At 42.3% G+C, this 26,798-nt stretch overlaps 1 protein-coding gene across 1 annotated transcript in view; it reads right to left on the reverse strand.

Annotated features, from left to right (window-relative positions):
• The window catches only part of daam2 (dishevelled associated activator of morphogenesis 2), a 190,111-nt gene that overhangs the window by 116,301 nt on the left and 47,012 nt on the right, over nt 1-26,798 (reverse strand). The window contains 2 exon segments of the mRNA XM_052153546.1: nt 2,632-2,721; nt 16,171-16,406. Of these exon segments, the coding sequence (XP_052009506.1) occupies nt 2,632-2,721; nt 16,171-16,338 (258 nt within the window). The 5' untranslated portion in view covers nt 16,339-16,406.

Raw genomic sequence — 26,798 nt, forward strand, 5'->3', positions numbered from 1 at the left:
TTTGTTATTGTTTGAGTGAAGTTGATCTTAGCACAGTGATTTGTCATCAGCTCTCTCCCCTGCTCGTCACACATACTATATATTTAGTTTTTTGCGGGTTAAAAGCCTTTTTGAGTTTATGTTAGTTCTGTGTCATCTTAATGGTGGCCAGAGTTTTTGTCTTTTTGATTTGTTGGTCTATTATGATCATTTGATCATTAGTTAATTTTCTCTTTTGTCTTTTCACAGGAGCTGAGGGCCCAGTGTTAGAGGCTAGACATTCCCAGCTAAATGGTGGTGGTGCCCCTGTCACGTGCTGAATGCTGTGTATTCACAACTGATTCACCTGTGTACATCTGTGGGTGAAGTGTTTTTTTTTATAGAGGGATCGCTGCGCTCTGCTAGCCTACCAGCTTCTGGTAAAGGCTAATTAAATACAGGCTTCGTTTAGTTCGCCTACAAATGATGATGAAATCCAGTGATTGTTTTGTTCTGCCAATGTGTTTGTTTGGTGATATTCTCCTGTTCACACACATCTCTGAAATTCTTGACCTAGGAGAACTTGGCTGGTCAAGAGCATTGATGATTGGTTAAAAATAACGTGGGTGTGGTTTGGATGTGACGTTTTTTATTTACAGTTGTGCGGGACAGCTGAAGACATGTCATTTAAATGAATAACTTTAAAGTCTGTCTCTCAGAGATTGTGCAAAAATATACTTTTTTACATGATTTGCAACAAAAATTCTACAAAGACAATGAGGCCATGACAAACGAGTAGAGAGAGATGTGTGAAGAGTTTAATAAAGCAAAGAAGCGTCACAGCACTAAAAGTGGTGATCCACGGAGAGAAAAATCTGCATTAATGGTTTTACTTGTGGCTGGAACAGTAAGTTAGATCCTGAGGGATCACCATAAACTAACAAATTTTAATATAACTAAATTTTATAAATGCCGGCTCCATTCTCCTAGGAAATGAAAATAGTATAATTAAGGCTTAAGCCTCAGTCCTCAGTGTTCAGCAAGCATATGTTGTTCCATTCTTTTGAGTGTGTGTGAAGCCTATAACAATCCACGCAGCTGATTGCCTGTGCTCATTATAATTTTAATACACTTTTAAATGGAGTGTGCGGTCAGTCCCTTTCTGATTTTATCTGTTGGTGATAATAAAAAAAGTTTTTGTAGATTTATATCAACGTCTCTTGCCCTTTTGTTTTAAAATTATGAACCGATGTGCCCTTTCTATTTCTGATTGAGTTCGTATTTCCCTGTGAACAACAGGGTGGTGTCAAACTCTTTTCTAATTTAAAGCCTCAATTAGTCATTCAACACTGTTCTCCACTCTGCCACAAGGTACTCCTGTTGTTATTACGGCAGGGAATCAGAGAGAGAGAGTTGAGGTGAGCTGATATATTTTTTTTATCGGCAAGTGTGTCATACTGCCGACTGAAGAGAGCGAGATCTCAGCAAAACAGTCTGCATATGTGACACCCTCGCCAAAATTGAGTTGTTTGGAATCTGCTAATGTGGCAAACAGCAAAACAATAATGGCATAAGGATTGTCTGTGTGCCTCTGTTGATACAGGTCAGTAGATCATCATCAAGTCATTCATAATTAATTAGAGTGGCACCATTCATTATTAGGTCTTCAGCACAAACCTTTAAAGATGTCCATGCCAAGATAGGCCATCTTAAGCATTTAGAGCAATTCTTCAATATGCCAGACATGAATGAGCTTTTTGTTAAGTCCCATAACTTTTTTTCCATGCCATCTGTTGCTTGGTTCTGGTTCCCATTTCCTGGATTTGGTTTGAGGGATTTTTTTTTCTCCTCTTTTCAAACTTTCTACTCTTAAAGAGGAAATAATTTTTGAGAGGAGCAGCACTGAGAGAAAATCAACTGCTGAGAACTTTGTTTCAGAAGCTGTTTGAGTAACTACATCTGATGTAGACACAACTCCACTTCTCTTACAGTATAATTCTACTTTCAACCTTAGTGTCCTTGTGTCCAGAGCTGCAGGGGCAAGCATGTCCGTGCCACTGAATGGAACCTCCTACAATGCTTTGTAGATACAATATGGAATCTCATAATGATGAACAAAAACAATGTTGCCATACCAGATATGCAAGAGTTAATGTGCAGTGTTTGCTGTTCACTCCCAGGCTCTTCCGAAACAACAGCACTTCCATAAAACTTGACCTGGAAGTGGCTAAAGCCTTTTTGTTTAAATCTATATTCCGGTGAGGCTTCCAAAGGCAATCTATGTCTTCTCCCTCTCCCTGTAATCAGGGCGAAAAGGAGTAATATCCTGAAAGTGGCTGACCACAGACACTGCTTTCAGAGGAATGCTGTCCAGAGGAGAAGGGAGGGCCTGTATGTGATAAGTGTTGTGGACATCTTGGCAAGTGGTTCCAAAGGAGTTATTGTTACCATAATCCATTTCAAAGGCATTTTCTCTCTCTCTTTCTCTCTCTCTCACACTCACACACACACACACACACACACACACACACACACACACACACACACACACACACACAGAGTTTACAAATCAGAGTCTATGAAAAAACTGCAGCATTTCATTGCATCCAAGAATCCCAAATCATCTGTTATCAGAAATTAACAAAAGCATTAATTATGTTGTAAAGGACTCACCTTCTTCTTGCTGCAGTAGATCTGCCATTTCTTCTCAGCAGGCAAAGCAAACATGGCTTCCCTGTTCTTGTCTGTGAGATCTAATTCATCCTGAGAAAAAGGAAAGGATACACCAATTGAGCTACTCATTTTACTTCAAATATTTGCAAAAAGTATGGCTCGTCAATGGCACAATAAGTCCAAAACATTTGATCATCATTAAATGAACAGGTGCAGCACTAGGCACAATGGTGAATTTTTTTGGCTATGAGAATTTATGTAACCACTTTACATAACAAACTTGATGGTAGTTGTTCATGTAACTTAGGTGAATGAAATGACATTCATAACCCACTTCCATGCAATTCTAAGTGAAACAGCATATTAAAAAAAGACTTGATTTTATCCATCAGGAACTGATTAGATCGGCAATATAACAGTGTTATCTGCTTAAAAACTAAATTATTTTCATAGGTGGAGCAAGGTTTACAGAAATAACGTGTCTGTGTGGGCATGATTCATAACTTAGCAATGTTTTACTAGAAACTTCAGAAATATGATTTCAAAGGCACCCTGTTATTTCTTCTTGTTTGAAGACAATCCATTCTTTTATGAAAACTTATGAAAACTTTAAGCTTACTTACTGCAGGAATAGTGCAATAGATATTCAGCAAAGAGATACTGCCAGGAAATAAGAGTAAAAAAAACTTACTCTGTTTATAAACAGGGTTAAGGCTTGTCTGGTTAGAATGATAAATTTATTGATCCTCTTTCTTTTAATTTTGTGACTGGAGTGACTTGAATATACCAAAGTTATTACATTTAATAAAAGACGGAGAGAGAAAAAAGAAAACAACAACTAAAAGTAATATTGAAGTGGGATACAATAAAAAGAGAGATAGGGGAAAAGGAAAAAGAAAGTTGATGGAGGAAGGTGCAGGAATGACAAAGAGATGGTCAGAATGGAAGGAAGTCATTTGTGTCCTACAGGGAACAGACAGGAAATTGTTTGAGCCAGTAGTGACCAGAGCAGAAAGCCTCTTGCACAGACACGCAAACACTCACACAAACAAGACAACTTAAAGGAATAGTTCACCCAAAAATGAAAATTGTCATAATTTACTCAACCTTATTTCATTCAAAACCTGCATTACTTTCTCTCTTGTATAGAACAAAAAAAGGAGAAATTCTACAAAATTCACAAAGTGCTCTTTTTCATAATTGGGATTGGTGCTATCATGCCCTGAAAATAACTAAATGAATAAATAAAAACTTAAAAGTAGTCAATCCAACTATTAAAGCCAGTTCACACCAAGACATGTAAGGGTAGTTCAAGAAGGAAGATCTCTTGATTCATTCTATCAGGCATCTCATCCAATCACAATGCAGCCTCCGCTTCATAAGCATACCAGTTACCTCCCATTGTTGACATACTTCAATGTTTTCACCCCCCATCCCAACCAGTTTAGATCCCATCCTGGACAGGGGTATGCTCCGCTCCCCTGCAGTCATCAACCCAGCAGGATCTGACAGTTCAGCAAGCATCTTGAGTCTTTCTGATAGAAGGATAAATCTAGAGCTAATTATAACCATAAAGTTTTAAAAATTATTTCTATCTCTTAGAGAACAGCAGAGTCCAAACCACAACTGTAATGATACTGACACCAAGAAACTATATCGTTGGGATCACTTTCAGAGCTGATAAATTATCAGCCAATTAAAACCCATCCAACTTTAAAAGGCTCGAGCCGCAACTTGCATTCATCTTCAAAATAACATTTTTTCATAACACCGGATCGCCACTTTACAAAAGCAAACACAAACACTGAGCAGTAGCAGGTCATCTATATCCATTTTCTTGACTGTAAATGTAACTGCAGCATGGGCTTAGAATAAACAATGTTGGTGTCTGAAAAATCTGTTGGTGTGGACACAAACGTAGTTATCATTATAGTTATCATGTGGCGGGGCTGCCGTAGGTGGGGATCGAACCCGGGTCTGTAGTGCTCAAGTGTATGGTGTTCTAACGCTGAGCTAATTCCCCAATAATTGAACCCAAGAGCAGAAAAGCAAAGAGTCTGGATACTTGTGTTTCTTCCAAAAAAATATAATCTTTTAATTGTAGAGAATTGCAAAGTACAAATAAACTGGGAAAGCCGAGCTTCCACAAAACTGATAAATAAAGAGAAACATGGATCAATAATGCAACTAGAGAGAAACTTAACTGAGGGCTGGTCACAGGAGGAACAGGGTACAAAGGCTCAATACTGAACACCTTGGTGAAAAACAAGCAGGCGTATATAGGGCTAAGCACAGGTAAAGGGAATGAGCGTTAATGAGTGGATGGTTGAACTGGGTTAGGGGTGTTAGTGCCATCTGCAGGAGGGGAGGGGAACATGGCACGGAAGGTAAAGGACGAGCGCCCTCTGCTGGTCTGGAGGGGAATAGCATCCCAAAAGGGAGATCCTTACATATCATTTTTAGTGTGAACATACCTTTAGTATATATTCCAAGTCTTCTAAAGCCATACGATAGATATATAACCATTGCTTCTTGCATGTCTTAGAACAAAATGTGACTCCCTTACAAATATCCAAAGTTCATGGCAAATTTGCTGGAAACTTTCCACAATTTCACCACTGAATATTTTCACATGCAAATTAACTTTGTGGCAAACTTGCAGTAAATTTTTAAAGGTTTGCTGCATGTTCACCACTACTAGTGAAGAGCAGAAAACGTCTGGCAAACATTTGCAGAGAATAACAAGCTCATTTGCATGTGAAAATAATGAGTGGCAGATTTGCAGCAAATTTGTGGCTAGTTTGCCAGAACTGTAGATTGTAGGTAAGGGATTTCATTGTATGGAACTTCTCCTTTTGTGTACTTTGGAAGACAGTCATATGGACACAAGAACAAATAGCCTACATGATGACAGAGTTTTCATTTTTGGGTGAACTATTCATTTAAAGGGTAACTAAACACCTGCTCAGAGTCTGACTCCACCCACTAGAAATATTTGAAAATGCTGGAACAGTGGGCAGACCCCGGCGGGGATAGAGGGAACGAACCGAGTGCGGGGCTGAGCGGGGGGGGGGTCACCTGAGACTCGTAGTGACGGATTAATTGACAGCTGCTGTCAGACTCTATGTTATTATTATTCCTCACACGGTTGCAAGACGACATGTACATGAATCTGGCGTGGTGAGCTGGAACCTGCTTACGTCAGCTGTCACCGCTTACGTCACGAAGTACCGCAACAGCCAATAGGAAAATTCAACTGCAGTAGCCACCGTTCAACCTGAAGAGGGCAGCACTCAGACGTTTTTACACCATATATTGTAGAATTAAAACACTTTATACACAAATGTCAAAAAAATTACTTGAATCAATGACCAGTACTAATAAAGCCCCATGCTTACAGATCATTAACTAAAAAAAGTTGGTTTAGGGTTTAGTTACCCTTTAAGGGCTCTAAAAATGTGTAATACCAACAAACACACTCTTAGTAATATGCAATTTGAAATCTAAATATATTAGTTAAGGATGAGCCTTCACATCAAACCAAGCAAACCAGACATGACAAAATTTACAGGAACAATCTCATTCACAGTGACAGATCAATCCTAATCCAGATCCAAACAAAATAACATCACAAATCCAGTCAGTCCTGTGAAAGGGCAAGTGGCATGATGATGGAATGAAACACAGTAATTATTTTCTCCACTAGCCCAGTCGCTCCTTGCCGAATTCCAATCAGCTGAGTCATGGGCATAGAGAGGTGGGGTTGGCTGAGGACACTAAGATGGCAGTGGAAGCCAGGAAGATGACTGGTCAGTGTCACCACACCCAAAGCTCTCAGCTGAGGAAATGAGAAATACAAAAAATTATGACCTCTCCCATCCAGGAGGGCTTGTGAGCTGAGAGGAGAGACATACTGCAATTGTTATTTTTGGTGCCAAAGATATCTTCACTCACTGTTGTCTATTCTTTAACTGTCTAAAATAAGAAAATGTTGTTTCCTCCCTACAATGCTCTTTCTTGCATATAAACTGTTTTTATGAAGATTTTCAGTCAGGTGTTAAGGTCATCGCAGTACAGAGACTGAATTTGTCAGAGTTAGAAATAATTAACTTTTATCATCTGACTGCATCTCCCTTCTAGTACATTTACATTTAAGTACTGCCCTTGAAGATCCAAACACGCACATTATGTGTGATACTGTTTTCGTTATCAGATGTTGTTGACACACAATATGTATTTTTCTGTGCACTTCGACAAAGCACAGTATCTACAACACTATATTCCATCACATTCATTATGATCACAAAATTCTGGCCTTAATAGTTCCTAGAATATCAAAATCCACAAAATGCGGTAGATCCTTTTCCTATTTGGCTCCTAACTATGGAATAATCTCACTAACACTTCGGACACAGACACACTCAGTTTAAGTTTAGACTAAAGACACATCTATTTAGCCAGGCATACACCTAATTTATACACCAACTCATAATTAGGCAGCTTCAGTTAGGTCTGCTGGAAACAGAAACATTTATCACGATCTATAACTATATAGTATCTATGCTAATATGATACTATTTGTTTCCCAGTTTCAACCTTGGGATTCATAGCCAGCCAGCCAGCCAGATCCAGCTCTGTTCCTGCTTGAAGTCAGACTCCACTGCTATGTGTCTATGACTAAATGCAGCTAGTGCCAGCTAGACATCACTGCAGTCTATTACAATGGACTTCAGAGGATGAACTGATGCCAGCTCCAACCATAAGACCTGAGATACTTCATATGCCACAGCCTGAACCTTGGACTTAGGATAGACCTCACCGAAATGACCTGCAGGTTGAACTGCACTACTCAACTGATCTCTGGCTGCATCCCCTTGATCTAATGATGGACTAAACTCTTAAAATGGAATACATAGTCTATCAATTAATTGCCAACAAAAGCCTTCATCAGCCAAATAACAAAGGACAATGCATCTATGTGAACTTTGCAGATTATCCAGGATGCATTTTAAAGACATTACTTGTTTGTCACGTTCCTGTGTTGTCGAGACTCCAGAGCCTTCTAGAGCTCCGCCTCTAGAGCATTCCACGGCTCCGCCACCCGAGCCTCCTACGGCTCTACCCCCAGTGACTCCAGAGCCTTCTAGGGCTCCGCCTCCCGAGCCCTACGGCTCCGCCTCCCGAGCCTCCTACGGCACCACCTCCCTCGGCCCCGCCTCCAGAGCCTTCCAGGTCTCCGCCTCTAGAGCCTCCTACGGCGCCACCTTCCTCGGCTCTGCCGCCTGGGCCTTCCTCGGCTCCGCCTCCTGAGCTTTCAGAGCCTCCCTCAGCTCCGCCTCCTGAGCCTCCAGAACCCCTCTCAGCTCCACCTCCGGGACCTGTCCCTGCCCTATGGCCACCTCCCAGGTCCCCGGAACCGGCCCTCGCCTTGAGGCCAGCTCCTGGGCCACCCAAACCTGTCCCCATAGCGTGGTCACCTCTCAGGCCACCTAAACTGGCCTCTGTCCCGTGGCCACCTCCCAGGCCCCCAGAACCGGCCCTTGCCTTGAGGCCAGCTCCTGGGCCACCCAAACCTGTCCCCATAGCGTGGTCACCTCTCAGGCCACCTAAACTGGCCTCTGTCCCGTGGCCACCTCCCAGGCCCCCAGAACCGGCCCTTGCCTTGGGGCCAGCTCCTGGGCCATACAAACCTGTCCCCCTATTGTGGCCGTCTCCCAGACCACCTAAACCTGTCCTTGCCCGGTCGATACCTCCCTGGCCTCCTAAACCTGTCCCTACCCGGTGGACGCCCCCCAGGCCACCTGACCCGGTTCCCTTCACACATCCCCAGAGACTGCTTGCTTGCCCTCTGGGCCTCCCTGGTCCGCCTAATTGCCCCTTGAGCCCCCGTGGACTGCCTAATTGCCCCTTGAGCCCCCGTGGACTGCCTAATTGCCCCTTGTGCCCCTGTGGACTGCCTAATTGCCCCTTGTGCCCCCGTGGACTGCCTAATTGCCCCTTTTTCCCCTATGGACTGCCTAATTGTTCCTTGTGCCTCCTTGGTCTGTCTCTGTGTCCCTTGTGCCTCCTTAGTCTGTCTTTGTGTCCCATGTGGCCCCTTTGGTCTGTCTGTTTTCCCCCTTGTCCAGGCCCCCTCTCCTTGAACCTTTGTTTATTTTTTCTATTCCTTTTCTTAGGACTGTCTGGAATCCGGTCCTTTTGAGGGGGGGCTATGTCACGTTCCTGTGTTGTCTGCCCTACATTCTCTGTTTCACCCATCACGTTTATGTCATGTTTCCGTGTTGTCTGCTCCGTGTTTTCCGTTTCACCCGTCACCGATCCTGTTCCATGTCACGTTTTCCCTGTTGTCCACCCTGAGTCTCACTGTCCGTGTGTAAAACTTCAATTCCCACAATTCCTGGCCTCTCTCACTGCCTGCACTCTTCATTGTTCTCACCTGTGTCTCGTTTAGTCTTCATTGTCCTTGTGTATTTAAACCCTGTTTATTCCTCCATTCCCTTGTCGGTTGTTGAATGTTCATGTTTGCACTGCACATGTATGTTGACGGTTCATGTTCCCGGATGTCAGTTTATTCGTTCGAGGTTCCCCTGCCCTTCGCGTATGTTTTGATGTTATCTCGTGTTTTAGTTTCTCGTGTATGTTTTGGATGTTATCTCGTGTTTTAGTTCCTTTTTCCCCTCGTGGATCTTTATTTTGTTCCTGTGTTTGTCTGATAATCATTGCTTGTAAATAAAGTACCGCAGTTGGATCCGCACCTCCCGTCTGCCTTGTCCTCACTTCATAACACTTGTTAATCTTACAGTTCATCCAAATCTTTGTTTAAACACTGGCCCTTAACACTTACTTAGTCTACTCATTTTAAACCATGATTTGCACTGCACATAAATAACTAATATTGGTATTATATTCATGCTGTTTAGCCAGAGGGGTACCGGCCGCCACAGTGAGCCTAGTTTCTCCCAAGGTTATTTTTCTCCTTTAACCAACATCTTATGCAGATTTGTGTTCTTTGCCACAGTCGCCTTCGGCTTGCTCACTGGGGATCTAAATTATTATTTAATTATTTATATTTATACACAATTTACAATCATATTTAATTAAACTAAACAATTATGACACCAAGATTTATAGAAATTACAAATAATACAGTTTAATTTTCTGTTAATGCATGATTTTCTATAAAGCTGCTTTGAAACAATGTGTATTGTGAAAAGTGCTATACAAATAAAAATTACTTGTCTATAACAAAGCAGTGTAATGGTGGCCTCTAGCTTTGGTCACTAGTGCACCTCTTAAGGCCGGAAGATTGAGGTTTACACACTGCATGGCTATCATGTACCAGCTGGCTTATTGTTTTTATTACCGGTAAATATTTCCTAACTTCACAAAATGTAATTGATGACAGGATAACATGCAGTACATTCTGAGTTCTCTGTAGGGCCTTGCACCAATCAAAATGGCAGCAGAGACAGCATGGCCATTTGTTCTATGATCAAAGGTGAGACATTGAACTCAGTTTCCCAGGGTCCTTCACAGTTTCACAGCTGGATTTGAAGTCCTGCCCATGGACCCAGTCTCAAACGCCATTGGTCAAAAAGCGGCCTATGACTAATGACGTCATCTTGTCAACAAAACCAGTGGACAGAGGTGAGTTCGCTCTCTCTGGGCTAAGCTTCTAAGCCAGCGATAAAAAGAGACCTGTATATGCACAGATACTGAAGAGGTTTTTCCTCCATGTGGATACAAAGGAACCACGTTTTTCTAACCTCACCATTTGGCCATGGTAGAGTAAGATTAACTTAGCTTTGTTCCAGTCTAGTAGTATACTTATTACAACCAGTTCATTCATTTTCGCTGCAAGACAGTGAACAGTTAATTTATTTAGAAAACGGAAAGGCGACCAGCTTCCCTTCTCCCTCATTTTCTATCAACGTTGACAATCTCCTGCATTTCTCTCCATCACCGGACTCGAGAAATAATGCAGACACGCATCTTTTCGCTGACGAGTGTAAGACAAAGGACCAATTCATTTTTAACTCTGATCGCTAATTGCTGTTTGATTTGTGAGATCATCAATTTAGGGTGAAATGTTGAAAACGATTCAATCACGCTGTTACGAGCGGTTACCCTCAGTTAGATTGCATGCACCCCAATTTGTTTGCTCTCCCTCTCTCTCACTGAAATCCACGGAGTGAGGGGCACTGCGGTTTATGGCTGACTCAGGCTGGTGTTTCAAATTCTCCTGCCTGTTTCGTCAGTTCCTTTGTGTGCCTGCTCATTTCCACCCACACGTGGTATTAGCTCCGTTGCTCTGGATCTGATTCAGCCATCATTCTTTCCTCCTTTCCATACACATTCAAGTAATCGTTGGCTCCGCCTTTTTGATCTAGTCCTCCATTTTGAACCTGAATGTATGGATGCAGCACTGGCTCCTTTGCGACTCCGGGGCATCCACATTCTTAATTACACAGACGACTGGCTGATACTAGCACAGTCACAAGAACTGGAATTACAGCACAGATGAGCTAAGGGATATCGTCTTAGCTCATCTGGTTTCTCTGGGGTTGAGGCTCAACGCCAAGATAAGCGTCCTCTCACCCACTCAGAAAACTACCTATCTGGGGATCGTATGGAATTCGATCACAATGCGGGCACAATTGTCTCCCGCTCTAATCGAGTCCATTCAGAACACCCTGAGCAAAGTCAGGCTAGGCCTTGCACTGTTCGTCAGTATCAATGACTACTAGGTCTCATGGCAATCCCCTAGGCCGATAAGGGTTACTCTCCGCATGCTACATACCCTTTCTATGTGGTTCAGACCCTGGTTCCTCACTTTGGGTCCCACTCTAGGTGCGTCTTGCCATTGCAGGTTGATAAGGACAGACGCCTCCCTGATGGGCTGGGTGGTCATCCAGCTCAAGGGGAATGGGAGGGTCATCAGCTTGATTGTCACATTAACTGTCTGGAGCTGATGGCTGTATTTCTGTCCCTGAAATACTTCCTCCAGAGGCTGCCAAGTCTTGGTGCAGGTGGACAACATAAACTTACATAAACCATCTAGGAGGTCTACGTTCCAGCCAGCTGAACAGACTGGCACGGCAAATTCTCCTTTGGGCCCAGGAAATCTCCTGTTAATCAGAGCAGCTTGTATCTCTGGAAAATACCGACGGGGGAGTGGAAACCCCCCCGAGGTAGTGGAACAAATCTGGGTGAGATTTTACAGGGCAGAAGTGGACCTCTTCACCTCTCAACAGACAGCGCAATATCTCCTCTACTTCTCTCTGAGTCACCCATCCCCCCCTGGGTCATGACGTGATGGCGCATACATGGCCCAGAATGTGTCTGTATGCGTTACCCCCGGTTTCTCTGCTCCCGGGAGTCTTGGTCAGAGTTCGCCAGCAAGGGTCCAGCATCTTAATGATAGCGTCACATTGGCCGAACAGGGTATTGTTCTCGGAGATAATGTCTCTCCTCGACGGCTCGCCTTGGGCGATTCCGGACAGGAGGGACCTTCTGTCTCAGGCTCAGGGGACAACCCGAGCTGTGGAACCTTCATGTTTGGCCCCTGAAGGGTACCAACTGAGGGACACTGGGTTTTCACCTGAGGTTATCGAGACCATTTTAAGTGCTAGGGCTCCCTCCCTCCCAGAAGAATCTACGCCAATAAATGGGGTGTCTTTGAAAGATGGTGCAGTGCACATAATGCAGATCCAGTTAACTGCCAGATTGCTTCAGTTCTGGACTTTCTGCAGGGAACAATTGTCAGCAGGATTTTGCCCCGCCACTCTCACGGTCTATGCGGCCACCATTTTGTCTTGCCACGCCTTTATGGATGGGGTGCCGTTAGGGAGACATCCTCTACTCGCTCTCTTCATTCGTGGAGCTATACGACTGAGGCCTCCTGAGGGACACTATTGCCCTGGCCTATGCGGTCAAGCTTCGCCAGTAGGTATCAGGGCTCACTCTACCAGAGGGGTCGCCTCCTCTAAAGCCTTGGCAAGAGGTGTCCCTCTGCAGCATGTTTGTGATGCTGCAGGCTGGTCCTCTCCGCACGCATTCATTAGATTTTATAGTTTGGATGTTCATGCCACTCCGGGCTCTTATGTCCTTGATTCGACATCACAAGCTCATGTCTGAGACCTCTCGTGCTCTTGTGAGCAAACTACACAACCATAAGGGGTCCGGACATCCACAGTGCGGTGGCGTGGGTATTCTCGTTCCCAAAGCGCTAATTCAGCGCAGCATCATAAGTGTAACTTTTTGAAAGGGAACGTCTCGGGTTACTTGACTGTTACCCTTGTTCCCTGATAAAAGCGGAATGAGATGCTGCGCTTCATTGCCGCACTGGGATGCCCTTCAGACAAAATACCTGACGATGCACCTGTGACGAATCTATTTATAGCCCTGCTACAGGTGCATCCAATGATGTCACCGGCAGAGGCTATTGATATGTTGCACACATATTCACAGCTGGTCACACCTAAAGTTGTTCAAGGGTTACAGTCAAGTAACCCGAGACGTTTTTAAGGTAAGCAGTGTTTTAACTGTATCAGGGCAAAAATGCCTCAGAAATAAACCAAAATATCCCAGAAATTCTAAATATGCAGGCAAAAAACACCTACGCAATGAGTTCCCATGTGTTATTAATAATATCTGATATAATTACAATTACATACATTGTGATCTTCTTTTGACTTTTCATTTCACTTTAAAAAAGGGTGCAAGGGATGGATGTTATACAAAGAATGTATGAGAAATCACAAAATATAATGTAGCCAAATGCTACAATTTATGAATCAATCATATATCACACTAAACCCTGTATGAAATGTTTATTTTTGCCATATTTTATTCAGTTGGCATGTAGGAGTTAATAACAGTTTGCTTAATAATCTCATTCTATATCTGGATAATTTCTTCAATAGAAGATACATTTCCCCTATGATATTGCATTATATTGGTTTTGTACAATATGTTAATTTAATAGCCAAAATACTTGGACATACGTGAATGAGAATAAACCTGAAATAGGAATGTGTTTCAGTCACAATGTAAATTATGCAGTTTAGAGACCATTTAGAGACATTTAGAATGTTAAAAATGGCTATATCTACTTAAATGAATGTTGTATTCTAATATTTTCTGTTTGTCCAAGAATCCTCTTGCAGCAATGTAGATCTTTGATATTTAGAAGCTGCTAGTTTAGGACCTGTCTCAAACTAGAGACTGATTTTATATCTTGTTGTTGTGCAACTCGGCCGTCCAATTCTCTCTCCATCCTAGTTAGAGATAATTTTTTCAAAACAGTAATGGTAAATGGTCTGCACTTATATAGCGCCTTTTTTAACCTTAGAGGTTACCAAAGCGCTTTACACACTGTGTCCCATTCACCCATTCACACACACATTCACACTCACATTCACACACCAATGGCAAAATATAAGGTGCTAGCCTGCCATTGGGAGCAACTTGGTGTTCAGTGTCTTGCCCAAGGCACTTCGGCATGTGGAGTCATGTGGGCCAGGAACATCAACCTTGCGATAAGCGGCCGACCCGCTCTACCACCTGAGCCACAGCCACCCCACGTAATGCATGGAATAGCCTTCATCTCTCTAAAACAATAGACTTAAGGAGAAAATAGAATTTCAGGAGAAATTTATTTATTTTTGCCTTATTTTTAAAACCAAAATTTGACTTGAAAGTGTAAAGCAACTTGTAAGAACTCAATACTTCTGCAAATGTGGAAAAAAAAAAAACACTGTATTGTGATTACCGCATGGTAGAACAACCATTTTCAATTATTCTAATAAGAAGAAAATGTTCTTTAGTACCAAATTAGCACTTTAGAATGTTTTTGTAAGGAATAAGTGACAGTATATGTTTGCCATCACGGGTAAAGAAAAAAATTATAAATACCACTTAAAACAATGATTTCAAATCATAATAATTTGCAGTTCATGGTTTTGGCAGTATTTTTTTTATTAATTTAATGCATCCTTGGTGAAAGGAAGCATCCATTTCTGAATTCTATTTAGAGAATATAATTTCTGTTCTAAAATTGGATGTCTATATACAGCTCTGGAAAAAAGTAAAAAACTGCAAAAGTTTCTCTGGATTTACTATTTATAAGTATGTTTTGAGTAAAATAAAAATGTTTGTTTTGTTCTATAAAGTACTGACAACATTTCTCCCAAATTCCAAATATAAACATTTATTTTTTGCTGTGCATGTTCACTTATAAATTTTGCCGATTGGCCGGTTATTCCTCACACCATTAGTTAAAACTTTAGACTTTTAATCTTTTGTTTTCGCGCAGCTACTGATTGACAGGTAAGGAGTGGCGCTTCGCTGTTCGAAACGTATTCAGTACACCTCAAATTTGACCTGGTCACATGCGTTTTTGACTACCTTTGTATATGGTTACAAAACATTTACACCCTGTTTACACTTGTATTTAGCGCTGACCACTTGTGATCAGATCACCCGAAACACATCTTAATACCAGGTTTAAACAGAGTTAATGTGGGCTTTGTATGTACTGTATGTTTCCACATCAAATTCAAACACCAAAATTTAAACATCATTAATCCTGTCAACCCAGTTCTGTCAGGCCTATTTCGGCTTCCTGTGAGAGAATATTTATCATATTATGGAAAAAATTAAAGTTTTGTCATAATCCTTATGCATAGAAAGCACAGGTACGTGGGTATATGTTTGGTCTTCACAGCACATGCACAAGTTTCACTTCTCATATTGTATATCACAGACAGCCCGTATCCATTTTTAGGGGTAAATCTGAATGGATGGGGCTAATCCAAAGGTATAGAGTGGTACCAGCAATCTACAATTTTTCTTTTTGGAAACAAATATATTTTTTGTTTACTATGCCATTCCTGTCTGCCTTCAGTTAAATTAAAATATTTACCAAAAATAAACTAGGTGTCATTTCATTGTCAAGCACGAGGTTGCTGTGATTCACCTAACCGCTCCCACATGCTGGCCATGTTTTGACTCCATAAGATGAGCTTCTTTTTTATTATACTGTATATATTTTTTTCTTTCCCTCTTTTTTCCCCACAAAAGTGTGTGGAGTGACAGTCCAGCCAGACTGAAAAAGAAAGAGAAAGAGAAAGAATTGTTCTCATAACTTAATTTTCTCTTAATTGGACATTTAAATAATTTGAATTAGAAGATTATATCCTACTTTGCACCAGACTTTATCATTCAATATGCTCCAAACCACAGCACAATTGAGTTTTCTACAGTAAACTAGTACCGTCTGCAGGCCAGCATTCAATTTCTAGCATAAGAGGGTTTTGAATCACTTGTGGTACAATAGTTGATTATAAGAAAAGTCTATAGGAAATCATACAAATCTAAGTAATTTTGACACTGATTGCACCCATGTTGCCCTTCATCTTAAATGTGGAAAAATCAATGTATGTGTAACATTATCGATTCCTTGAATTAAAGTAGAATTAAATGGTACAGATTTTATGGCATAACCCGAGAACACAAAACTAACTGGCAGATACTCACCACTAATTCAGAGAAGCGGGCATGTAGTTCATCCTCAGAGGGTATAGGAGCGCTGAACTCCAAGAGCTGTAGTGGCACACTGTCCTTCAGATTAATCTCAGGGGGCTCACTGCTGTTGAGGCAGCACAGGAAGCCCAGGGCAGGCCGTGTGCGCTTCCGGGGAGGCATACTCTCCAAACAGGAGTGGCCAACAGCCCGAAGCGAAGATGTGGAGTCTGCTATCTAGGGGGCATGATCTGAAGATGAAAAAAGCAAATCTGTATGTAGTCAAGAATTCACAGTGAGGATGTAACAAAATATTTGGGATTTTTACACACAAATGTGGAACAAATATTTGAACTAAATCAGTTTGTTGTGGAACTTTTGTGAATTTTTTTTCCATTGAGGACACGAGCATGTATTTTATGTAAATAAGTTTGACGTAAGCATGTGAAACTGTTATGGCAGCGACGCCTGAACTTGATGCAACAACAGTCGTGCCGACTCACTTCAAACATAAACATGTATAAATCTGAAAGATTTTGTGTTGATTTTTATTGTTCTGTTTTGTTTTAAACTTCATGTGGACAAGGTGCACTCTGATTAGTAAAGGATGGAATACAACAGGAGAGCAAAAACAAAAACAAGACAGCTTTAATGTTACCTTCATTGGCAGGCAACTTTATTTTGTTTGTTGCTTTTCATACCTTTGCATGATCGTATCTGTGAGCTTCCAATAATAATGCCAAAACAAGGAAAGTACCACCACAGGAGCAGGTACTAAAAAGGTTCCTGGTTTTGTTCAGGTTTCACTGCCACATGGGACTAGTGGTATAAAAACAACAAGAACCTGACATAGTTCCAAGAACTACAAACATTTTTCATGAACAATTGTAAAATTAAATAATTTCATGGAGAACCACACAAGCGTGTACTCAATTCCATATTGCAACATGTTACCTATTAATGTTTGCATATTTGTTTGTTTTTGAGTAGTCTATGGGAAATATAAAAATGTTAATTTATTGAAAAACTTTGTTTTTAAAAATAGTAAATTATTAGTTTGTGCTATGGCTCTTTCGGAAAAATGCATTAACCAAAATGTTCTAAATGGCTCCTTAGAGAAAAAAGGTTCCCGACCCCCGCATTATACGGAGGTAAGATGAAAAGAAAATGCCATACGAACTTTTCTGAAGACAGTCAGTTCCCTTCAGAGATACATTTATATAAAATATTAATAAAGGTATTGCATTCAAGGGCTTTAGTTAAAGTCTTCAGAAGTCATAATCACCATGAGAGCACTTGGTTTTCGTCACGAATCATTCTGTATATTTTATACTACTTGTTATGTTTTAAATAAAGTGTTGTGCAAATCTGCCTGTTATGTTTTTATATTGCCAACAAATGGTTATGGTATATTGTTGACTGTTGAGAAGGTTTAGAAAAGACACATATTTAGAGGCTATGTTGGGTCATTTCAAACATGTCGCGCTACAAAGCGTCTAGGCTATTTTTGTAACCTCCATTCCCTGATGGAGGGAACGAGACATTGTGTTGAAGAAGTGACACTAGGGGTCTCTCTTGAAAGCCATGCGCATCTCTAAACTTGAGGAAAGGCCAATGAGAAATTGGCAGACAGAATTTGCATGTCATGCCCCTGGACATCTGGGTATAAAGGAAGGGAAATGAGTCTGTCCATTCAGGTTTTTGCCCTGAGGAGCTGAGAATGAGGTTCGGCCATAACAGCGGCTCCATCAGGGAACAGAGGTTCCAATAGTAACTTAGACGTTCCTCATCTGTCGCTCACTTCGACATTGAGTTGAAGAAGCGACACCAGGGGTCCATATTTAATCACGCCATGAGCTGAACCATGTATGTGTGCTGCTGATGCACATGTGGGCAGGCAGTTGCGTGCCAAAGTGACAGGCCATGTCAGACTGCACGTACCCTTCCCCAACACCCCATAAAAACGTCAGCTGCGCTGGGGGGGATTAATCCACACAAGGGCCCATCCTGTGGAGCAACTAATCCAGTACAGAGTAGTTTCAGTACTTGTAGTGGGTCTGGTCGGGGAATTCCTCTGCTGAATTTGCTGACCGGAGGGCTAGGGAGGAGTCATCCAGGGAGCCGAGTTAGTGGGGTCTCCTGGGATAAGAGCGCACATGATCGCCTCAGTGGAGGGGAAAGGTGCTAGATGCAAGCGGTATACCCGGTCAGTTGTTTCCGCGTTACCGAGTTCTACTGGCTCGGACCTGAGAGAACAAGGGATGAAACCCTGAGATTGTAAAATTTTGTAACCCGCTGCTCTGCATATATCTGCTAGGGAGGTGCCATTTGCCAGTGCCCATGAGGATGCCACACTTCTCGTCGAGTGTGCTTGAACCCGCAAGGGGGCGGGCATAGCCTGGGTGTGATAGGCAAATGTTATGGTATCAACAACCCAGTGGGAAAGCCTCTGTTTGGAGATAGTGTTCCCTTTCCACTGTCCACCAAAACAGACAAAGAGCTGCTCAGAACGTCAAAGCTCTGTGTGCGGTCCACATTAGTACGCAGGTCACGTACTGGATACAGCAATGAAAGGGCTGGGTCTGCCTCCTCCCGGGGCAGCACTTGCAGGTACACAACCTGGTCTCTGAAGGGAGTCGTAGGAACCTTGGACACGTAGCCTGGTCACGGTCTTAGGATGACATGAGTGTCTGCCGGACCAAACTACAGGCAGGTGTCACTGACAGAGAACACTTACAGGTCCCCAACCCTCTTGATGGAAGCGAGTGCGATCAGGAGGGCTGTCTTCAGGGAGTGGGCCTTGAGCTCGAATGATTCTAGCGGTTCGGAGCACGGCCACTGAGAGATCCCAGGAGGGGAAAAGGCTTGGCCTGGGAAGGTTCAACCTCCGGGCACCTCTAAGGAACCTGATAATCAGGACTGCGTCGTGGTGGGCCACAATAGCGGCTACATACACCGTCAAGGTGGAGGGGGACAGCCTCCCCACCAGCCTCTCCTGCAAAAATGAGAGTACTGACCCGACTGCGCACATCTGCGGCACCAATTCACGAACAAGTGCCAATTCAGGGCGTAAATTTGCCTGGTAGAGGGAGCTCTGGCTTGGTTGATCATGTCTACGAAGGCAGGTGGTAGAAAACAGATCTTCCACATCCCGTACAGGGGCCAGATGTGGAGGTTCCAGAGGTCTGGGCGTGGATGCCAGAAGGTTCCCCGTCCCTGAGAAAGAAGGTCCTTTCTCAGGGGAATTTTCCAGGGAGGGGCTGTCGCGATAAGCACGAGATCCGAGAACCAAGTCTGAGTGGGCCAGTAGGGGGCCACCAGAATGACTTGTTCCTCGTCCTCCCTGACCTTGCACAGCACCTGTGCAAGTAGGCTCACTGGGGGAAATGTGTAATTGCGCAGCCCCTGGGGCCAGCTCTGTGCCAGTGCGTCTGTCCCGAGGGGGCCCCCGTTAGGGAATACCAGAGCGGGCAGTGGGAGGTCTCTTGGGAAGCGAACAGGTCCACATGTGCTTTGCTGAACCATTCCCAAACCAGCTGGAAGGACTGGGGGTGAAGATTCCCTCTCCGCTGAGCGTACCTTGTCGCAACAGCATGTCCGCTGCCGTGTGGAGGTTTCCCAGGATGTGAGTGGCGCGCAGAGACCTGAGTTACTGCTGGCTCCAAAGGAGGAGATGGCGGGCGAGTTGTGACATGTGACAGGAGCCCATGCCACTGAAGTGGTCTCATATGCATGAGACGCGGGACTGTTGAGGTGTGGGGATTGTTGAGTTTTGGCACTGGGATGCCGTGAGAATGGTATTTGTGGCCCAGGAGACCCAGAGAAAGAGGAAATTGCTCTTTTATTGAGTATGTGGGTACCACAGCCTGAAGGGGGTTCGGCAAAGAAAACAAACTGAACTGAGGATTCTTCTCGTGGCCCTCCACCGGAGGACGGAGTGGTCTGCTTACTATCTCCAGAGAAAACATCTCGATCTCTGGGTCATCTGTCTCAGGAACGTTTGGGAGCCTTCTGGGTCCTGGAGGATGTTAGAGAGACGGGGGGGCATGTGCTTCCTGCGGGGTGCTTGATGCTGGGGCTGAGAGCTGGGCCCAGGTTGAGACGGAGCTGCGCGTTTTCTGGAAGCCGCAGGACATCAGTGAGCAGACGGAGCACGGCCCGTGCTAGTGGCACTGTGGCCTCCATCTGTTTCTTCACCAATGAGAACTAATGGGTGAAGTCCTCTACGGTGTCGCCGAAGAGGCCAAACTGGGAGACGCTATGAGGAAGCGTGTCTTATCCACGTCCCGCATCTCGACCAGGTTCAGCCATAGGTGTCATTCTTGAACCACGAGAGTGGCCATCGCTAGCCCGAGTGTCCGCGCTGTGACCTTCGTGGCCCTGAGGGTGAGGTCGGTCAGGACTACCAGACTACCCATCCAGGAACTACACAGGGGCGGAAGGGCATCTTTATAAAGATGCGTCCTGAAAAGGACGTTCATCGCCGCTGTGTATTGCTCTTTTAGAGAAATAAACTCTTTTAAATGCAAATATTCTCTTTCAACAGTGCTGTTCTCAATTTCAGAAAAGCACAAGGCTCTCAAGAGTTGACCCCTAGTGTCGCTTCTTTGACACAACGTTGAAGTGAGTGTCAGACAGGGAACATGAGATTAATCGTGAATCATTTTAATTTACTGACAACCCTCAAACATTTGTACAGTAATTTTACATATTATTCTTTCTGGATAATTAAATTATAATGAGATGATTTACTTACGTTTCCTTGTTGTTTTTGAAATGTCTGATGAAATTTGAGGTTGTCGTGCTTGTTTCGGATAATTTTGCATTGCATATTTTCATGCTTTTTTTATTCACATGGTCCAATTCAAAATATTTATATCCAAAGGAGATTATTTTGGGAACTCGACAATCATCTGTCATTTTGGCACATTGTGAGCGCAGATGCAGATCAGTGGTGCTGGCGGGATTACATTTTTGTATATTAATTAATTGATGTTTTTTAAAAACATTTCATTACTGTTTATAATAAGTTAATAATAATAATAAAAACATTCGAGTCATTCATTTCAAGTCAAAGTCAAGTCTCGAGTCACTGGTTCTCAAGTCAAGTAATTTTCTTCATTTAGTCAAGCAATTCACAAGTCCTTAAATTTGCAACTCGAGTCAGACACAAGTCAAGTCATGTAACTCGAGTACCCCACCTCTGCTGACTTCTGAAGAACATTTCAAGTTAACTCTGGCATTGTCTATGGGCACCGCATATGATGACATGTATGATGAAGGTTCAAGTGTTGAACTTTGCTGCTTTAGGTAAGACAGTGGTTATTCTTCATTATTCATACTGGCTGCCATGTTGATGGGAAAAAAAAACAAGCATTTTCATGTTATTGAATCTTTATAATAAAATTATGTAAAGACTTACTTTCTAAATATCTGTTTATTTACTATTTTGTTTTGACACGAGTGTTGCACAGTAGCTAGCATGACAGCATCTGGCCGTGTGTTCAAAAGTAACCTGTCTGATATAAAATACCTGTAATGGAATCACAAATGACAAAGCATGTCAAATCAGTTGAATGGCAGCAATGGTACCCAAAAGCAGCCTTCAAAAGTTGAAGTGAGTCAAATCAATTTGTAACACTGACATCTCCAAAACTGTTCACCAAGCTTATTTTTCAATAAAAACGCCTATTCACTAGTCTTGAAATTATATCAATAATTGTAATTCTTTATTTGGCACAACCTGAAAATACAGTGACATTTAAGATAATGCATATAAATATTCTACAGTAAGATCTGTCATGAAGACCAGGCAACTCCTTTGCCATTAAATTAACAGTTCACCCAAAAATGAAAATTCTCTCTTCATTTACTCAACCCTATGCCAACCCAGATGTGTATGGCTTTCTTTCTCAGCTGAACTCAAATGAAGATTTTTAGAAGAATATCTCAGCTCTTTCAGTCCATGTTCAACTTACAATGTAAGTGAATGGGTGCCAACATTTTTAAGCTCCAAAAATCACATAAGTCAGTATAAAGGTTATCCATAAAACAACAGTGGTTAAATCAATATCTTCAGAATTGATATGAGAGGTGTGGGTGTAAACAGATCACTTTCACCATCTTCTTCTTGTTTATTTGTAATTTTTTTTTTGGTGGTGGTTTGCACTCTTCATAAAACTACTACTTAGCAGGGAGACGAATCTCAAACAAAAAGTCAAGTCAAGTAATTTTTATTTGTATAGTGCTTTTCTAAACACACATCGTTTCAAAGCAGCTTTACAGAAAATCATGCATTAAGAGACACTGTAATATGCTCTGCTCACCTCCCTGCTCATCGTGGTGATGAGGTTTATAGTAGATTAATGTTACTTAATGGCTAGATGTTTGAGTGGTGTCTGGAAAAAAAGACAATTGGAAGAGTTTTGGGGCAGACCTGACCTGCTAAAGAGAGACGGACTCCATCCCTCCAGGGAAGGTGCTGCTCTCCTCTCAATTTAATTTGGCTCAAAGTCTTAATAGTGATAGTATTTGACTAACTGGGGCCCAGGTCAAGAAGCAGACAAACTGGCTAATCTGAATATCTGCTAGCTGCCTTGAGATGTCACACAAGTCACATGAACTACAGCACATAGAGACTGTATCACCTAGTTTCATATAGAAACTGTGTCTGTTCCCCAAACTACCAAACACAAAAATGTAATTATTTAGATTTTTTTTTATTAAGGACAAACTTGAAAAAAAAAAAAAATACAATTGAAGATAAACATCATATAAAGGAAGGGCTACTAAACATTAGATCTCTTTCTACCAAAACACTAATTGTAAATTAAATTATTGCAGATCATAGATTGGATGTGCTCTGTTTGACTGAAACCTGGCTTAAACAGATTAATTTATTAGTTTAAATGAATCTACTCCCCCAGGTTATTGTTATAAACATGAGCCTCATCTGAAGGGTCAAGGAGGAGGTGTTGTTACAATGTACAGTGACGTTTCTGGTGTTTCTCAGAGGACAGGATATAAGTTTAAGTTTTTTGAACTAATAATGCTTAATGTGATAAAAAACCTTTGTCATCTTCTGCACTTTCTACAGTGTATAGATCACCCACCTTACTCTGGTTTCCTTGGTGAATTTGCAAATTCTGATCTAGTAGTTAATGTAGATAGAGCTTTAATTGTTGGTGACTTCAACATTCATATAGATAATGAAAATGACATATTGGGATAAGCATTTATCAATATTCTCAACTCTCTTGGAGTCAGACAAAATGTGACAGGATCAAATCATCGCCATAACCAAACGTAGATTTATGGAGTTGGAGTTCTACCGCAGAGCGATGACATCTCATTACCTTATCTCTTGTTTGCTGTGATAATCTAATGTCACTCAATCTACACCATGCTATTGTTCATGTAGAAATTTCTTTCAACCACTAAAGATAGCTTCACTAATAATCTTCCAGAATTGTCTCACATACTCAGTAAGCCAAAAAGTCTAAAAGAAATTGATGTTACTTTATCAAAAAATCAAAACCCACAACATGTATGTTAGAACCAATACCAACTAAGCACTTAAAAGAGGTATTCCCTGTAATCTTAGATTCTCTTCTTAATATTATTAACTCCTCGCTCTCCTTTGGACATGTCCCAAGAAACTTTAAAATGGCAGTCATCAAAGCCACAGCTTGATACTAGAGAATTGGCTAACTACAGACAATTTGAAATCTACCATTTATGTTGAAAATTCTAGAAAAGGTAGTGTCCTCCCAACTATGTTTATTTCTACAGAGAAATGGTATATATGAACAATTTCAGTCAGGATTTAGAACCCATCACAGTACAAAGACTGCACTTATCAGAGTTGCAAATTACTTGCTGTTATCATCTGATCATGGCTGCATTTCTCTACCAGTGCGTTTAGATCTTAATGCTACCTTCGACACGACAGATCACGGCATTGAATAGGCAGGAGCATTATGCTGGCATTAGTGGACTTGCATTATCATGGTTTAGGTCCTATTTATCAGTCCACTACCACTTTGTATGTGTAAATGAGGAATTGTCAAATCAAACAAAGTTAAGTATGGAGTGCCACAGGGATCAGTTTTAGCGCTTCTGCTTTACTCGTTAAATATGCTTCCCCTGGGTGAAATAATTAGGAATCATGTAATAAGTTTCCACTGTTTTGCAGATGATACCCAACTTTATATTTCTTCTAAACCCAAAGAAAATTCACAATTCTCCAAATTAGCAGAGTGCATTAATGAATTCAAAGATTGGATGGCCAAAAACTTCCTTCTAATTATTTCTGACAAAACAGAGGTACTAATTTTGAACTTAAAACCTCTAAAAATAAGCTGCTAAAATATAATTTGACTCTTGATGGATGTACTGTTACGTTGTCTTGTTTATATTTGATACAAATCTGTCCTTTGAAAATCTAATTTCCAATGTTTGTAGAACAGCATTCTTCCACTTCAGAAATATTGCTACGTTACAACACATGCTTTCTGTTGCTGATGCAGAAAAACAAATTCATGTATTCATGACCTCAAGACTGGATTATTGTAATGCATTACCGCGAGGATGTCCAGCAAGTTCAATAAATAAACTTCAATTGGTTCAAAATGCAGCTGACAGAGTGCTGACTAGAACCAAGAAATATGATCATATTAGCCCCATTTTATCGTCATTACATTGGCTACCTGTTAAATTTTGTATTAATTTTTAAAATTTAGTTAACTATATACAAAGCTTTGAATGGACTAGCTCCACAGTACTTAAGTTATCTTCTGACACGTTATATTCCATCACGTTGATTACTATCACAAAATTCTGGCTTGTTAATAATTCCTAGAATATCATTATCCACATAATGAGGTAGATCCTTTTCCTATTTGGCTTCTAAAGTATGGAATAGTCTCCCTTACATTGTTCGGGACACAGACACACTCACTCAGTTTCAGTTTAGACTAAATACTCATCTATTTAGCCAGGCATACGCCTAATTTTTCCATCAACTCACAATTAGACTGCTTTAATTAGGTCTGTCTGAACCAGAAACATCTATCATGATCTATAGCTATCATAATCTATAACTCTACATACAATTGAATGGCACTTTTACGTCCCTAGTGCTATGTTTCTAGCTGGATCTAGCTGGTCTAGCTGGTCTACCACCTGCCGTCGTAGACACGATCAGCCAAGACAGAACCCCCTCTACCAGGTAAATTTATGCCCCGAAGTGGCACTTGTTCACGAATTGGTGTTTTTCCCGGGCTGAAGACCCACAGAGGTGCGCAGTTAGGTCAGTGCTCCTATTCCAGCAGGAGAGGTTGGAGGGGAGGTTGTCCCCGTCCACCTTGAAGGTGTATGTTGCAGCTATCGTGGCCCACCACGACTCAGTAGACGGCAAGTCTTTTGGAAAGCACAACTTGATTATCAGGTTCCTAAGAGTCGCCCGGAGGTTAAATCCTTCCTGGCCAAGTCTGTTTCCCTCCTGGGACCTCTCAGTGGTCCTCACGGGCCTTCAGAGGCCCCCCTTCGAGCCACTAGAATCAGTTGGACTCAGCCCCGGGAGGAGCTGTGTCTGGTAACTGCTTTGCGTACCTACTTGGACCGCACGCCGAGCTTTAGATGTTCTGAGCAGCTCTTTGTCTGCTTTGGCAGACAGCGGAAAGGGAACGCTGTCTACAAACAGAGGCTCTCCCACTGGGTGGTGGATGCCAGTTCATTGGACTACCACACCCAGGCCGTGCCCACCCCCTTGCGGGTCCGAGCTCACTAAACAAGGAGTGTTGCGTCCTCATGGGCACTGGCCAGGGGTTCTTCCCTGGCAGATATATGTAGAGCAGCGGGTTGGGCAACACCTAATACTTTTGCGAGATTTTACAATCTCAGGGTTGAGTCAGTATTGTCTCGTGTCTTCTCAGGTCCGAGCCGGTAGAACTCGGTAACACGCTGACGAACTGACCGGGTGGATCGCTTGCAGCTAGCGCCCTTTCCCTCGGTCGAGGTAAAATTGTGCGCATTCTCTCCCAGGATATTCCGTATATTCAGATCCCTGGACGATTCCTCCCTAGCCCTATGGGTCCGCAATTCAACAGAGGAATTCGCTGACCCAATCCACTATGGGTACTTAATCTACCCATACTGGTATAGGTGCTCCACAGGTCCGAACTCCTGCGTGACTCGTCTTGAGCTCTTGTAGGTTTTGTTCTGAGAAGCTAGTGTAATTTAGATAGAGCGACCACAGGTGCTGAAGCCTATTTTCTTTTCTGTGTTGTTTTAATTTCTAGACAGGTGTGGAGCGGAGGGGGGTGGGGCCGGGACGGAATATTGCGCGCCCGGTCCCCAATCGGCCTGATGAGGTGCGCGAGGTATAAAGGAGGCCGGTGACGATGGTTCGAGAGAGAGAGAATTACGGGCATGTCCGTCATGTGTGTGGATATGTTTGTGTGTTTTGGTTTTGAGTTTCATTAAATATTATTTAATACATATTCCAGCTTAATTCTAGAGGGTTGTAACCGGCATCTACGCTAATATTATTCTATTTGTTTGCATGTCGGGATTCATATTCCGAGTTTAACAGAGCTGGCCAGATACAGCTCCGTTCCTGCTTGGTGTCAGACTCCACTGCT

The sequence above is a fragment of the Xyrauchen texanus genome, chromosome 22 (assembly GCF_025860055.1).
Source record: "Xyrauchen texanus isolate HMW12.3.18 chromosome 22, RBS_HiC_50CHRs, whole genome shotgun sequence".
NCBI lineage: Eukaryota > Metazoa > Chordata > Actinopteri > Cypriniformes > Catostomidae > Xyrauchen > Xyrauchen texanus.